General features: G+C 33.6%; 1 protein-coding gene, 1 long non-coding RNA gene and 1 pseudogene across 2 annotated transcripts; 2 read left to right on the forward strand and 1 right to left on the reverse strand.

Annotated features, from left to right (window-relative positions):
• The first annotated feature begins 5,871 nt into the window (after positions 1-5,871).
• LOC112492062 (TMV resistance protein N) lies at positions 5,872-9,773 on the forward strand. The gene is made up of 7 exons (XM_060814968.1): positions 5,872-6,344; positions 6,461-6,517; positions 6,939-7,338; positions 7,436-7,590; positions 7,842-8,031; positions 8,225-8,971; positions 9,756-9,773. The coding sequence occupies exons 1-7, from the start codon at positions 5,872-5,874 to the stop codon at positions 9,771-9,773; spliced, it is 2,040 nt and encodes a 679-aa protein (XP_060670951.1).
• Positions 9,774-11,435: 1,662 nt separating this feature from the next.
• On the forward strand, positions 11,436-12,481 carry LOC132800422 (uncharacterized). Its single transcript, XR_009635482.1, has 2 exons — positions 11,436-12,057; positions 12,153-12,481. It is a non-coding gene; the product is annotated as an uncharacterized LOC132800422 (long non-coding RNA).
• Positions 12,482-12,548: 67 nt separating this feature from the next.
• LOC132800419 (D-glycerate 3-kinase, chloroplastic-like) lies at positions 12,549-15,250 on the reverse strand (annotated as a pseudogene).
• Between the last annotated feature and the right edge of the window lie 129 nt (positions 15,251-15,379).

Below are 15,379 nucleotides of genomic sequence, written 5' to 3' on the forward strand. Positions count from 1 at the left end.
TTGGGTCCAACAAATGTCACGTAACCCATCTTCACTACGATTAGTGTTGACCTTAACCTCAAATTATTCATCTTGATCATAATCATGTCCATGATATTCATTCATATCATTAATGTCGAAGCACTCATTATCATGATCATGTTCCACAGATTGCACATTGTTTTCACAAATTTGATTTTCGGAGAATCCAGGTTGAGTTTCCGGCACATGAAGTTCGGTCGCTGGGGACTGCATGTCAGCATCAGAGGTATAAGTAGCTGTCTCGTGAAATGCAGATAGTGGGGCAATAGTCATAAATCCTGAACTTGTAGGTATCCTATTCACAACACATCCAGCAGTATTAATACTCTGTGGAACCCTGAATAACACATCAACAATAAGTGGAGATCTGTCTTGAGGTCTGTGTGAACTATACTCTTCAATAAAACTTTGTAGGTCTTCATCATTTTCCACAACGTACGGCTCACATGACAAACACACATGGTGTATGAACTTGAAGATTAATTGATGTTTTGTAGAATCGAAGTTGAGAGTGTTGTAGACAACATCTTCATGTTTTGCCAACGTATAATTCCTTTTGATACGTATAATCTTCGTTCTTTGACGTTGGTATCTCCAAGTACCTTCAGAACATACACTCCATGTTGCATCATAGAACAGTAAAACTGAAATTTGTGACATTGAGCACAAAGGATTTACTAATTCAAAACATACTAAGTATCTACTTGTTACAAGCTTGTGGTAATTTGTGAGGTCATATGACTAAAAATAATTGCAATTGTAGAATCTTTGCTGGAAGGTTTAACTATAATCTTGAAGCAAAAGTAATGAAAAAATACAAATGCATTTTCAGTAAATGAGTACAGAAAATAAGCCAAACAATTATGTTATTAATGCCTAGTGGAATAGCATTTTAAATGCAAATGAGTAGAATAGCATTTTAAATACAAATACAAATGCATTTTCAATAAATGAGTAAAGATAAAATACAAATGCATTTTTTGTAAATGAGTACAAATGCATTTTAAATGTTGCATATTAACACCTAGTAGAATAGCTACTCTTGACAGACATAGTGGATCAAGTAGATTAAAATGTCAAATTTGTGGCACATGTGCTAAATCATAACATAACGTTACCTTGAATGGATGCAATGTTGACAATGTAGTGTTCTGTGGATTATTTTGTTAAACATCATAAATATAGTTACATTTAGCAAGTCATTTGTTTATGATAACATTAGAGAAGTGGACAAATTCGATTGTCCAATCGGTTTGCTTTTAGAAAATAGAAAATTAAATATTCCAATGGAAGCGCTGTTAAATTTTCCAACAAGCAAGTGTTTCATAATTACTGATGGACCGTATGTAAAAACAAATGTTGTAATTTTCAAATGGAAATTTCCGAACCATTTATGGATTATTTTACATAAAATAGCACCAACATAGAACTTGCACTTATATATCATGTCAAAACGTGACAAACAATGAATCCAATATAAGGGAAAAATGTATACATATCTGTACATATATATATATATATATATATATATATATATATATATATATGTATATATATACACATACCAAAAAATCTTTAACTCTGATCCGTAGAAACGTACAATTTAATTATACCCTTTTGAAGTGTATGGGCTCCATAATGAAGATTTTCAGTCTTGTTGTTATCACAAAAGGTTGGGGGTATGCAGGGAGAGTGAACTGAACTGAAGGTGGTATTGTGTTTTCTGCAATGGTTCGTCAATGCGAAGAAAGGCTGAAAGGTACGTAACCAACAAAAGAAAAAGAAAGAGGAAGACACACAGGATTCATTTAATGTGGTAGCAGGGAGAGTAAGAGAGAGGGATAGAAGTTAATGAGAGTAGATGAGAAACGAAAGATGACAAAAAAATTTGTTTTAATATTTTCCACTTTATTCGATAGTTAATGAGAAATGAGGGTAGATGAGAAATGGGAAACTGTTACATTTATTTTACACTTTCATATCCATTTATTTAAATAGTTTCCACAAGTGCACAATTAATTCCCTCCTAACAACTCTCGTTTGGACATACTACCATGGAGCTGCATTTTAAAAGTGATTGGAAGAAGCTTGCAAGCTGGGAATACTCAACAATCTAAAACTAACTACATTTCAATGCATACCATTCTAATAAGTTCTAATGGTCAGAAACTAGAGAGCCAATATTTGAGAACTCAATTACCATCCATTTAAATTATCATCCTTCTTATTTATTGCTTTTCCACATATCAAATAATATGGAGAATTTAGTAATGAAATTGGATCCTTACACATCATATTGACATGAGAATCATGTATAAAAACTAAAAACAAAATCTGAATTAGCAAGAGGAAATTGTACAAGTGTTTTATGAATAAAAACTAGAAAATATTACAGCTCCTACAAAAGCCTCTGTTGGTATCAATCCCGAATTGACCCAATGTTCCCCATCAATGTCAAAATCTCAAACACCAACTGGCACCACAATTGGTATAATGCCAAACTTTAGTGACAGCATTAAAAGCATACGAGGCACCTCCACTAAAACGGAGACCGATTTGATATCTAGATGAAATCAACCGAAATATCTGTAGTTAGTTAGAATATTTAGCATACAAGTTTCAAAGAAAATAATTAAATACCTAGAGTATCCATAAAGAAGTATAAAGGTTCAAATCTAACAATTGAGGCAATAGCTCATACCCAGTAATATCCTTTGCTCTCTATGAATTGTATAGAACCAAAATCCAATCTCATAGACTAATTTGCTAAAGGATGCCTAAATCTCCAAAACAACAAAAAAAGGAAGAATGTGAAAATGTTTTCCATCAAATTCTTTTGCTACTTCCTTGTCAACCTCTGCCAATCTTCCAAAGTGCAGCATCAAATTCATCCACCAGTAATCTAACAAGTACAAAACATGTAGCAGAGAACAAACTACACATCATAGATGCAACAAATCAAACAAAACATCAACATGATCAACATTCAACAATGCTTTGGAATGCCAACAACCAAACATTAATAAAAATAAATAAATAACAAACAGTAGAAGAATAAGAAAAAGCATACCATTACACAACACAACTACGGTAATAAAAAGATAAGCAATGGCACCAGGCAACTAATTACAGCAAAGACATACATTAAATAAGTATCACATGCAACTACATAAAGCAATAAATTAAATAACTATCACATGCAAAACCGTGACTAATGAACAGTTGAAGTTTTACCCCTATTTTGCAAGAGCTCATATTTTCTATCTATGGAGAAACCACAAACATTACTTAAATTTAATAGCATCTAGCTATCATTTTTAGAGCTGTCAAGGAAAAGATTCATACAAATATAAAAGACCCAAGTATCCATGCAAAATAACGTACACCTAAATGCAGATAAAAAAATTGCCACTACAGTATGCATCATATTTGCAATACCAAATGCAAATTATCAAACACACAAGAACCTTAAAGGCAACAGATTTTGCATTATAATTAGATGCATAATAACCATAAACAACTAACCATCATTACTTAATCAATTTTTCATACCAACCATAAATTTCCAATAAATGGACAAAATTATTCTAAATTTCATAAAATGTTTTAGAGCCTTTAGTATATATGTTGAAACATTCCTTAAATAATTGCCAATGAAGAGTTCACGTTAATATTCAATTTCATTTCTGCCTTGTCATTTTCCAAATAGACCTTTCAACAAAATAACTAACAAATCTTGGGTTCTTATTCAACACATATTCCGGTCGTTAGCCTAAAGCCACTTAAAAAAATGATTACATAACCTCCTACACCTTGATGTCAATGGAATAGGGTAAGCCGTAAGTCTCAATAGCTCCAAAATTGTCCATGACCCTTCAAATAGAAGTTTAAAACATCCATCTTTCAAACTAACTATTCAAAAGGCAATCTTTTCTTTTATGGAGCTGGAGAACCGTACTACAAACCCCCAACTTTAACCAGTTCAGCCATTAAGCTCAATAGAAAAAAAGGAACTCTTGCCCTAATAAAGTTAAAATTACTTTTACATATATATATATATATATATATAATGAACAACAGACAACAAACAACAAAAACCAAATGCAACCCCTAAATCATCATAGGAGACGCTTTTGATGAGTGAGAAATAAGAGATACGAGAATCTAAACCTTTTGCTCGTTGTCTTCTCTCCTGAGATAGAAGAAGAACTCCGTGTAAAGTGAGCAGCAGACCCAATTCCAAAAACTCCAATGGTTTCATTCACATACAATCACGATTTTCTGTTTCCTTCGACATAAAAACAGAGGGAAAACCTCCCAAGACTCTGACTGACAGGCAAACCAATCCAAAACTTTCGCACTGGAAGGCACAGAGACCTTTACAAATCCTCACAGAATCACATATGAAATAAAAACCAAACAAAACGACATAGTATCAAAATAGCAAAGTGAAACGACATAGTATGTGAAATGAAAATCACATACGAAATTTTCTAGTACCTGAAACCGAAAGAACCCATTGGAGGTAGAAGGAGGATTCAGCTTCAACTTCCCCACAGCATCTTTGATACTCTCTAATCCCTTCTCAAGCGTCAATGTCGGGGGTAAAGCATGTGTAATGCAAGTCTTCACCACAAAATCCCCGTCCTCCGTTCCTGAATTCTTGTGGATTTCCATTATTAGACCGTCAAATCACACACCGAACACTACCTAAAACAAAAATTACAAAAGCATAAGGAAAAAAATTACAGAAATAGCGAAAACAAAAAAAACATAACCCTAATTTTGATTCCAACTTATCCCAAAAGCAATCAGGAAAAAAAAAATACACCCCACAAATGTTTTAAATAAACCCTTGAAACCACTCAAAACGAAAAGTCAAAGGAAAAATGAAGCAAACAGACCAGGCATTTTATCAGAGAGGCCAAGTGAAACAGCAAGCTTAGGCATCTGCTTCCGCCATGCAGTACCACCCTTGAGCTTCGTATACAAATCCACGTCCTCCTTCTTCACAATACCCTAATTTCGAATTCCAAATCACCAATTTCTTTCTTTGTATGGAATTTTGGTGACCGAAGAGACAAAACGGGGCTGTTTGGCAAAAGGGCAACTAGGTGAAGAAAGCTTGATGGATGAATGAGAAGAGATGAGCCAGCTTAAGGGAAGGGTGATGAAGGAGAAGAGAACAGTCGAGTGAAGAAAAGAAAGAAATAACATGAAATAAAAAAAAGTAAAAATATTTAATTTGGATAAAAAGGTATTTTGGGATTATTACAAAATGAAAGGGTAGAAAAAAAAAAGATAGCAAATGAAGGGGTAAAAATCATGAAACTCATCCCTATGGGGGCATTGGGCCAAATTCCCCAAACCTTTTTGCCTTAATCGGATGGGTACCGCCTCAAAAAGCCCAGTCGAATCAAGCCCATGCCATTCCAACCCGAACCCGGCCCATAAATATAAAACAAGTGGCCCTCTCAAAACAATTAGCGCCAACCGCTAGAAATCCAAAAGGCGGTTCCGTTAGATTTTTAGAATAACCGCTCTCATTCTTCTCGTTGTGGTCCTTGTTTCATCAATCATCTCCCTCTTCTCTAAGTAATTAAACAGCTTTTTTTTTTCTCTCTCATTTCAAATACCTGCACATATTTCCAAAATACCCATTTCATTTCATCCATAACAGATTCTTAATCTTCTTTTTCTTCTTCTTCTTCCTTGTCTACCACTTCATTTGCTCTTTCTATATATAAGACCATTAGAATATAGGGTTAGGAATATATGTTATGAAGGAATTATTTCCTTTTTCCTTTTTTTTTTTTAAATATATACTTGTGGATGTGGAGGGTTACAAACATGGCTTCTTCTTCTTCTTCTTCTCAAGAAAAGCATGATGTGTTTCTAAGTTTCAGAGGTGAGGACACCCGTTTTGATTTTACTAGCAATCTCTATCGTGCTTTGCGTGGAAAGAATATCCAAACCTACATGGATGATCAAAAGATTGAAAGTGGCCATGAAATCTCACCACAACTTATGGAAGCGATTCAGGAATCTAAGATTTGCATAATAGTTTTGTCCGAAAATTTTGCATCATCGACATGGTGTTTAGTTGAATTGGTGCACATACTTGAATGCAAAGGAAATGAGAATATTATATCGATTTTTTATGACATAGATCCATCCATTACATGGAAACAATTGGATAGTTTTGCAGTAGCATTTGCAAAACATGAACAACGCTTTAAGGACGAAATGGAGAAGGTGAAGCAGTGGAGGGGTGCTCTACAAAAATTGGCTAATCTGTGCGATTATGATTCAAAGAAATTCAGGTAACTTTCAATTTTACTAATTAATAATATATACAAAATAATTAATTATATTTTCGCTAAAGTGTGGAGTCCTGTATTTCTTACAATACTTATTTATTTAATTTCTTCAATGATAGGGATGAGCATGAGTTGGTTAAAAATATTGCTGAAGATATTTTATTGAAATTGCGCAAGTACCAATTAACAAATTATGAACACCTCATTGGAATTGAAGAGCCTCTTAAGGAAATTGAATCATTGCAAGGAAATTGAATCATTCTTAAGCATTGGCAAAATGGATGTTCGCATCATAGGTATTTGGGGCATGAAGGGTATCGGTAAGACCACCCTTGCTAGCCTTGTGTTTCAAAGATTTTCATCTTCGCATTTTGATGCTTATTTCTTTCTTGAGGATATTCTAGGAGAAGCAGATAATACAAATCACTTGAGAAAAAGACTTTTTTATGAGTTATTAGGGGATGAAAATCTTCTACGCATGGACACTTCAGCTCTAGGATCATGATCTATTCAAGATAGACTCCGCTGTAAAAATGTTTTTATCGTTTTAGATAATTTGAATGGGAGAAGTTCCAAATTAAATGATTTATTTGAAAGATATCAATTTGCTAATGGAAGTAGAATCATTGTCACAAGTACAAATAAGCAACTGCTTGTGACAAAGAATTGTCAAATTTACCAGTTGAATGGTTTAGATCACCGTGATGCTCTTCAGCTCTCCTGTTTCCATGCTTTTGGACCAAATTCACTTGCAACATGTTATGAGGCTTTATTAGAAAGTGTTGCACATTATGCAAAGGGCAATCCATTAGCTCTTAAAGTCTTTGGTTCTTCCCTTAAGTACAAAAGCGTAGAAGAATGGAAAAGTGCATTGGATAAGCTGAAAACACATCCAGATCCTGAAATTAAAAAATTGTTGAGAATAAGTTATGATGGATTAGGCGATAAAAGCATCCAGGGTATTTTTCTTGACATTGCATGCTTCTTTATCAATCAAGTACCTAGGGAAGAAGTAGAAAGCATATTAAACCACACTAATGCAACAATAGGAATAAGTGTTCTCATTGATAAATCCTTAATAATTGAAAGTAAAGAAAGACTGGGAATGCATGATTCAGTGCAACTGGGAATGCATGATTTACTATGGCAAATGGCTTGGGCAATTGCTTGTGATGAAAGCAAAGATTGTGGCAATCGTAGTAGGCTATGGAATAATAAAGATTCCCGCCATGTATTGGAAAGAAATACAGTAAGTGCTTATACATTGATTTGTCTATATAAATATAGTTTAGTTAATAAATTATCTTTCTATATATATAGTATTCTTATCTAAAGGATGGTTTGACATCAGGGAACCTCTGCAATTGAAGGCATATTATTGGATTTGTCTTAACTCAGAAAAGATGTAAAAATGACCCGTACGGCATTTTCAAAGATGTTCAATCTACGACTTCTTAAATTGCATTCGGATAAAAGATTTCCCCCTTATAATTGCTCCAGATACCCCATTGGAGAATGCAATTTCAGAGTCAGTCTTCCTGATGGGGTTGAGCCTCTTGTTTCGGATGACCTAAAATATTTTCAGTGGGATACATACCCTTTGAAATATTTGCCATATTTTAATCCCGAGAATCTTGTTCAACTTATTATGCGTGAGAGCCAACTTGAACTTCTTTGGAATGAAAACCAGGTATACACGCTTAGTTTATATATAAAATATATGTTGCATTATATATATATATATATATATATATATATATATATGCAGGCTTAATTTAGATATATATTTTGTATTAGAGATGTAGTAGTGTTTACTTAAAAGTAAATGCATAATCTTGTTCGTTATTATTAATATTATTTTTCTTTTTGGTTGTCAACGACAGCCACTTGAGCTGGTGAAGTTAAAGAAGATCGATCTTAGTTATTCTGAGCACCTTATGCAAATACCAAATTTGTCTCGGCCTATAAATCTTGAAGTTTTGAATCTTCAAGGTTGCAGTAGTTTGGTTCAACTTCCTTCATTTTTTCAGAATCTTGGCAAGCTTCAGTTTCTACATTTGCAGGATTGCTACAATCTTGAAGATGGCTTAGAAAATCTTCCAATCAGTGTAAGAAAATTATACCTGAGTAGGACAGCAATTAAAAGATTACCGGAGAGCATTTGGAAGTTGAAATATCTAGAATGGTTGGATCTTTCTTTTTGCCGAAACTTGAGAAGGATTCCAGAAATCTCGTGCCATATGGAATTCTTGGTTGAAATTAAGTTATATGGAACAGAGATTGAAGAGTTGCCGAAGTCAATTGACAATCTAACCATTCTCAAAACTCTATGTGTTTGGTGGTCGCATGGATATGATAGTGGATGCAATAAGATGAGTAAGTTTCTTCCAAACAGCCTATGTAAATTATTGCATCTTCAATATTTGTACCTTGGGAAATGTTCATCACTTGAAGAATTGCCTCCCCTTCCACATGGTTTGCGTACATTGAATATAGAAAAATGCGAGATACTGAAATCGTTAGGAGAGCTTCCGTCATCTTTATTTCGTTTGTCTGCAAAGGAATGTTCATCAATCGAAGAATTGCCTCCCCTTCCACATGGTTTGCAATTAGGGGTGGGCATGGATGGGGTTGGTTCGGTTTTGGACCGAAATACAACCCAATCCATACTTATCGGTTTTTCTAATATGCAATCAAAACCAAACCATTAAAACGTTAAATCCAAACCAAACCAAACCATTTATGATCGGTTTGGTTTGAATTGGTTGATCGGTTTGAAACTTACTAATTTATAAATATATAATACAAATAAAAAAATTTTCAAATATAAAATATAAATAATAAATTATAATTATCCAAACATAAAATACAATTAGAATAATAAAATATAGTCTACAATAGAAAATAAAAAAGAAAATGTAGCAAATGATACACATCATGTACTTATCAAGTAGTAAGCATTAATGTCATTATCTCACTCCTACAAAATTAAATTAAAATTGTTAGATCAAATAATGTAAAATAATACATTCATCAAAATTCATTCACTCAAGAATCGATTTGGGATTTGGGGATGTAAAAAAATATATATATATTAAAAATTAATATATAAAAATGTAAAAAAAAGTTAAAAATTAATATATAAAAATTAAAAAAAAAATAAAATTTATATTAAAAATGAAAAAATAAAAAAATATATAATTTTTTAATTATATAATATATTATTTGGATTAGATTGGATTTACAATTCCAATCCATAACCAATCCAATTCATATAATTTATAATATTTTGAAGCTAATCCAATTAAATTAATGTAAAAATTCAATCCAAACTATTAAAAATGGATTGAATTGGACGGGTTGAACGGGTTGGATTGGATTTTACCTATCCCTATTTGCAATTATTGGATATAGCAAATTGTGAGAAATTGAAATCAATAGCGGAGCTTCCATCATCTTTAGAAGTCTTGCAAGCAAACGACTGCACATCATTGGAGACAATATCAAGTTGGGGGTATCCATCCGAACAAAAAGAACTTCACGAAGATTTGGTTTTTTCGTTTGTGAACTGTATAAAATTGGATGACAACACACTCAACAACGTAATTGCTGATCATGTGTGCCATCGAATTTCGTCTGCTGTAGATGTATATATCTTTCTCTCTCTCTCTCTCTCTCTCTCTCCCCTTTTATTTCTACTATAATCTTTTTTTATTTATTTATTTGTTTATTTTTTATAGTGATTTGGATTTTATTTCATGCCTACATATATATGTCCATGGTGTACAGGTTACTGAGTTTGTGTATCCAGGAGACGAAATCCCAGAGTGGTTCAGCTATCAAACTGGCGGTTAAGATTCAATCAATATCCATCTTCCTCCAAATTGGTTAAAACTGGGATCGAGATTTGCCATTTGCCTTGTTTATGTTGAGCTGAATGGTTATTATAATCAACTTATCGACGTTGAATACGAATTCAATTTCAAAGGCAAAACTAGTAACGGTGATGACCTTCTTTACAAGCATGGTGGTGAGTTTATAAAACGTGATGGAGGCATTATTGATTCAGAGCATGTGTTAATTTTTACGCGACCTGACAAATTCGGAGGATTGTTTGGGCCTATTTCTGATGATGAATTGTTAAATGTGTTTGGGCCAAACTGGTCCTCTATCTGTCGCAACATCACCGAGGCTTCTTTCCGTGTATTCAACAAGGATCAGAACGGTGTGATTATGAACATAAAAAAATTGGGGATTCACCCCCTTAACAACGGGTTTGAGGAGCCAAATGTAGACGAGGACAGTACTTCTAAAAGAGGGTTTGATGAATGTTCTTCTGATCAACCCAATAAATACCAACACAACCATTTCTCGCATCCTCACAATATTTCCAAGAGAATCAAGCTTAAGGGATAATATATTACATAACTTCAATATAACCAACTAAACTCGACCCTATCATTTTATGTATATTTATACATCACAAACTGATTAAATTTATTTGATATACACTTGCAGTGCGAGTAAAATGCAGGGACTCAAATTTATTTTCTATGAAACTCCACACATAACTATATTCTTTCATAAATATATTGGATACTACTAGCTATTTTGTTCTCCGAATGTAGGCAAAGAAATTAATTTATTTAAGAAATTAGAAATTGCTTTTTATAGTTTCCAAATATTTTTTGAACTTCTTTTCCCTTTCAGCTCACAATATTCTTTAACAGAAAACTTATTCGCTTCACTACCCAATAATATAAACTCCCGAACCAAATATTTTGGTAGACATAAGGAATTTCCAATTTTACATCTTTATTATTCAAATATTTTGTGTTTTGACTGTTGGGCTTCCCATTAACAACAATGGGTCAGTCAGGGCCAAGTTACGAATACTCCATTAGTTGAGATCCAGTCATTGTTCTTCAACTACGTTTGCATCCCAAAGCCCAATAGCCCAACAAAAAGCCCAGGTTTTCCCCGGGTAGCCTTGGGAGGAGGGAAAGAGGCAGTGGTTTTCTAGGAATGGTAATACAGGGTAGGATAGGATTGTCTGTCTTTGGTACAATAAGAATCTTCATCGGTATCATATTTTGCCATTTTGTAGCTATATATATTCTTATTTGAAATGATAAATATTTGCAGCCATTAGAGAATTTAAAAGCAGGCAGAAAATTATAAAAAAGTAAAAACCTAGGTTCATAGGAAAATTTGCTAGCTTCCTTGGACTCATTAAGGTAATCAGCAATATTAATTGAATCAAGCACGTAAAAGTGAAGGGATAAAATCCTTCAATCTATGACCATCCAAAATAAGCATCCCCACTTTGAAAAGTTCAGTTTTTATGACCATATGCGAACATTTTACTAGTTATATATGCAATTTCAATATGGAAACATTTAAAGCAACCACGTGGGAAGCATGGTCACTGTAGCTGGCTGCTTTATGTTCGTTAGAAAGAAGGAATTCAAGAAAAAGAGACTTTCCTACTTCCCTCTCAACAACCAATTCATAATAAATGCATCTTCTTTTCTACCTATATATTATATGGTACTGAAAGATGCTATGTGAATTATGAAAGTGTTTTTCCAATCAGCCTCTCAATCAAGCATTCAAGAAACAGAAAGATGAGTAGTGAAGCACCAGCACAACAACAAATGTCCTACTATGACCACGTCCAGAAACGCCATGACGAGAAAGGTTGCCTTTATGCCTGGTCTGTCTTTCTTTTCATCTAAACCTCAAATTTAACAACAAAAAAAAATTCCCCCCCTCTGTTTCTTTTTCTTTTATATGTTAATTTTGATGCAGGCTGTTCACGTTGTGTTGCTGCTGTTGCTGCTACGAGACTTGCGAATGCTGCTTAGATGGGGTCTGCTGTTGCTGTTCTTAGATTTCTTTCATTTCTATACTAAATTTATTGGTTTTGGAACCAAGTTTCTTGTTTCATGAAAACTTTCTTAAAAGAAAAAATTCGATGTGAACAGAGTCTTTCAATCCCAAGGCCTTTATTTATTTTTTATTTATTTTTTATTTTTGCTATTTAGTTGATTGTTGCACCCTTGTATCAAACTGCCTCTAATGAGCAAACAAGTTTGGGACATTGATCTTGGTGAATAATCGATAATGAGTTTATTGAAGTTTATTGGCAATAATTGATCCTTTACACAATTACATTTACAATTATAATTATCTCCTCAATTTCAATTTGATATCAAGAATCCATCTCCAGGTTTTTTTAGCAGTAAGCCTTGGATTACATAGATGAAAGCTATAAAGCCAGCATCCGTTTACAAGTAACATCATAATATATACTTAACACCCTAAAAAGAATTGAAATTGGTGGCCTAGAAAAAGAAAATTTTACATTTGAAGATATCTGCTAAACAGTCATTTACATTGACTTTCCCTGATCGTTGATACTCTTTAAAACCAGTCTCCTATGCATATTTCATCTTCAGGAACTCAAAATTGGGCTCCATGGCAAGCTTTTATCCGAAATCATGAATCACTTAGTTACCAAGGATAGGGTTTCTCTCTTCATCAATTTCAATGAAGAGAAGATGATTAGGATCGGATCCATTTGGCCCCTCAGAATAAAGTGTAGGAAGGTAAGCATGGTATGCTGGCAGGTACCTTGACACAAAATCTTTGACCTGCAAAATAGAACCCCAAATCACAAATATTTCTGCTACTAGAACCTACTGCAGTTTTTCTTTTCTGTCATTGTAACACTATCAAATATGAGTGCATATAAAATAACACACCTCCTCATCAGACATTCCAGGTTTGCCTGCCTCTCTCATTGCAATCTCTGCCTGCAGGATCACCACATTACTTATTACACAAGGTTATGGTTTATCATTACATATAAAAGTACTTAGAAAGATGAAATACAAACCTGCAAACGCCACTGGTAGACACAACTTGGGTCCTTGATCTTGATAACTATCCACGACTTAATGAATTTGTCCCAAGCATCATAATAAGCTTCAAGATTTTTATTTACAATCTCGAGCTGTAAAATGAAACTTAAGATTGAATGTAGCTTCCCTCACTAAAACTACAATATGACATCAAACCACGTGCAAGAAATATCAATGATGTCTTAAAGTATTCCCCATGCTCTGACCTGAGGATCAACAGCCTTGACAACTTCACCTGGAAGAGGTTTGAAACCAAGCATCCAACCTTCAAACAGAACAACCTGAATGACCAAATCAGGCCAAAATCATGAGATTCTGTTTCAGGATTTTCCAACATAGGCAATCAAAAGAAACACCATTTGGGGTTTTGTCCTAGAGATTCAAATTAGCATCCATACCTTGACTATTATTAATGAACTTAGAACAAGACAAGTGAAACTTCGATATGAGCAAACATATATTTCACATAATCAGGTTTCTAAAAGGTAACACTGCCATACTTTTGTACCAGCCAAAAGTGAAAACGTGATCAATCCTAAAAATGCCACTTACAGAAAGTGGCCCTTCAACCTCTGGCCATGTTGAAGGATCAGCTCTGTCACCCTTCCCATTGTAAGCAGACTGAAAGAGAGAGCAAGTCGTGATATGCAACATTGGACTTAAAATTAGATTTGGAAAATGACCAAATTTATTTCAATGGGATTACCTTGTCATATCGGGGCAGCTTCAACTTCATACCTGGATACTTCAGATTTAATTATTGAAAAAAGCAAATACTAATTGCAAATAAAGCTATCTCAAGAAGACTTACCTTCTTTAGTTAAATTGGTTAGACCTGTCAGTGTTTCAACAGAGAATGGAAGATCATGGCTGCCAGCATTTCCACGGAGCTAAAGCAACAGAAATAGAACAAACTGTCATAACAAAGCATTAAGTAATTTACAGTCAAATTGTTTGTCACTTAAAATTTACTATTTGGAGATTGCGTAGATTGCTACCTCTAGAAGTTAATTCCCTGGATGTTGTTCTCTTAGTTTAGCCTGCAATGAACACAATATTGCATCAGAAAACAAAAACACAAAGAAGAAAAAGTAGATACCAAAGATTGCAGAATGTATTACCTGGGCGTCTGCTGTCAAATAAAAGTCATCAATGGATATTGTGGCAGACTTCCCTGAGATTTGAACCAAGTTAGCAATCCTAATTTTCTATATTTTTTTACAACTTCAATAATGTGCCATTTTTCTGCAACTTACGTTCTATTTACTCGGAAAAGATAATCAAGAGCAGTGACTGGTGTAGTCTTCCCACAACCTTGGGGTGCACTAAAACCAATCTGTATTACAAACAAAATGTCTAAGAGATCAATGATAGGAATAGCCCTTATCTAATTTAACCCTTTCTAGCAATTTTCTGTCATCACATAAACCTAAGTAGTTTTCTTACAAACTTGCCAGAAAGACAAAATCCAATACAGCAACTAAATTTACAGTAAGTAATATTGAATGTTTTTTTTTTTTTTTTTTTTCAAAATTTTATGATTTTCTTGAACAAAAAGTGACACCATGTTGCTCATTTTTTATTAGTAAAATCTTTCAAAAACATTTGTGCATTTAAAAAGGCTTTTTTTTTTTTGGTTTTTTTTAATTTTTATTTTTTGGAAAAAAAAAAAGGCTCTACTGAAAAACAACGAATATAATACATGTTGTTTTGATGTTTTCCTGATTTTATGTTAATATCTTACAAGTGTTTGATAAAATGCGTTAAAAAAGGATAGTTTTACTTTTTCCTGATAATTTTTTTGCGTAATAATCTTCCGAAACATTTGATAAGCTGTTTTGGTAGATAACACTAAAAGCTTTGATGGAGGTCGGAGAGAGAGAACGCAGTAAAAGGCTGAAACAGATGAATAAAAGGAGATAAGGTTGACCGCCCGGCAACCGCAGAGCTCTTAGTTTGTTATACGAGGGAGTAGAAAGGAGGGAAGAGAAACAGTCAAGGTCTAATGGTCTACAACTGCTTTTTCTTTTTTTGGGAATTAAACTCTTAAATATTTTTGCACTTTTTTATTTTTTATTTTTTATAGTTTAAATATTTTTGAGCGTTGTTACT

The sequence above is a fragment of the Ziziphus jujuba genome, chromosome 2 (assembly GCF_031755915.1).
Source record: "Ziziphus jujuba cultivar Dongzao chromosome 2, ASM3175591v1".
Taxonomy (NCBI): domain Eukaryota; kingdom Viridiplantae; phylum Streptophyta; class Magnoliopsida; order Rosales; family Rhamnaceae; genus Ziziphus; species Ziziphus jujuba.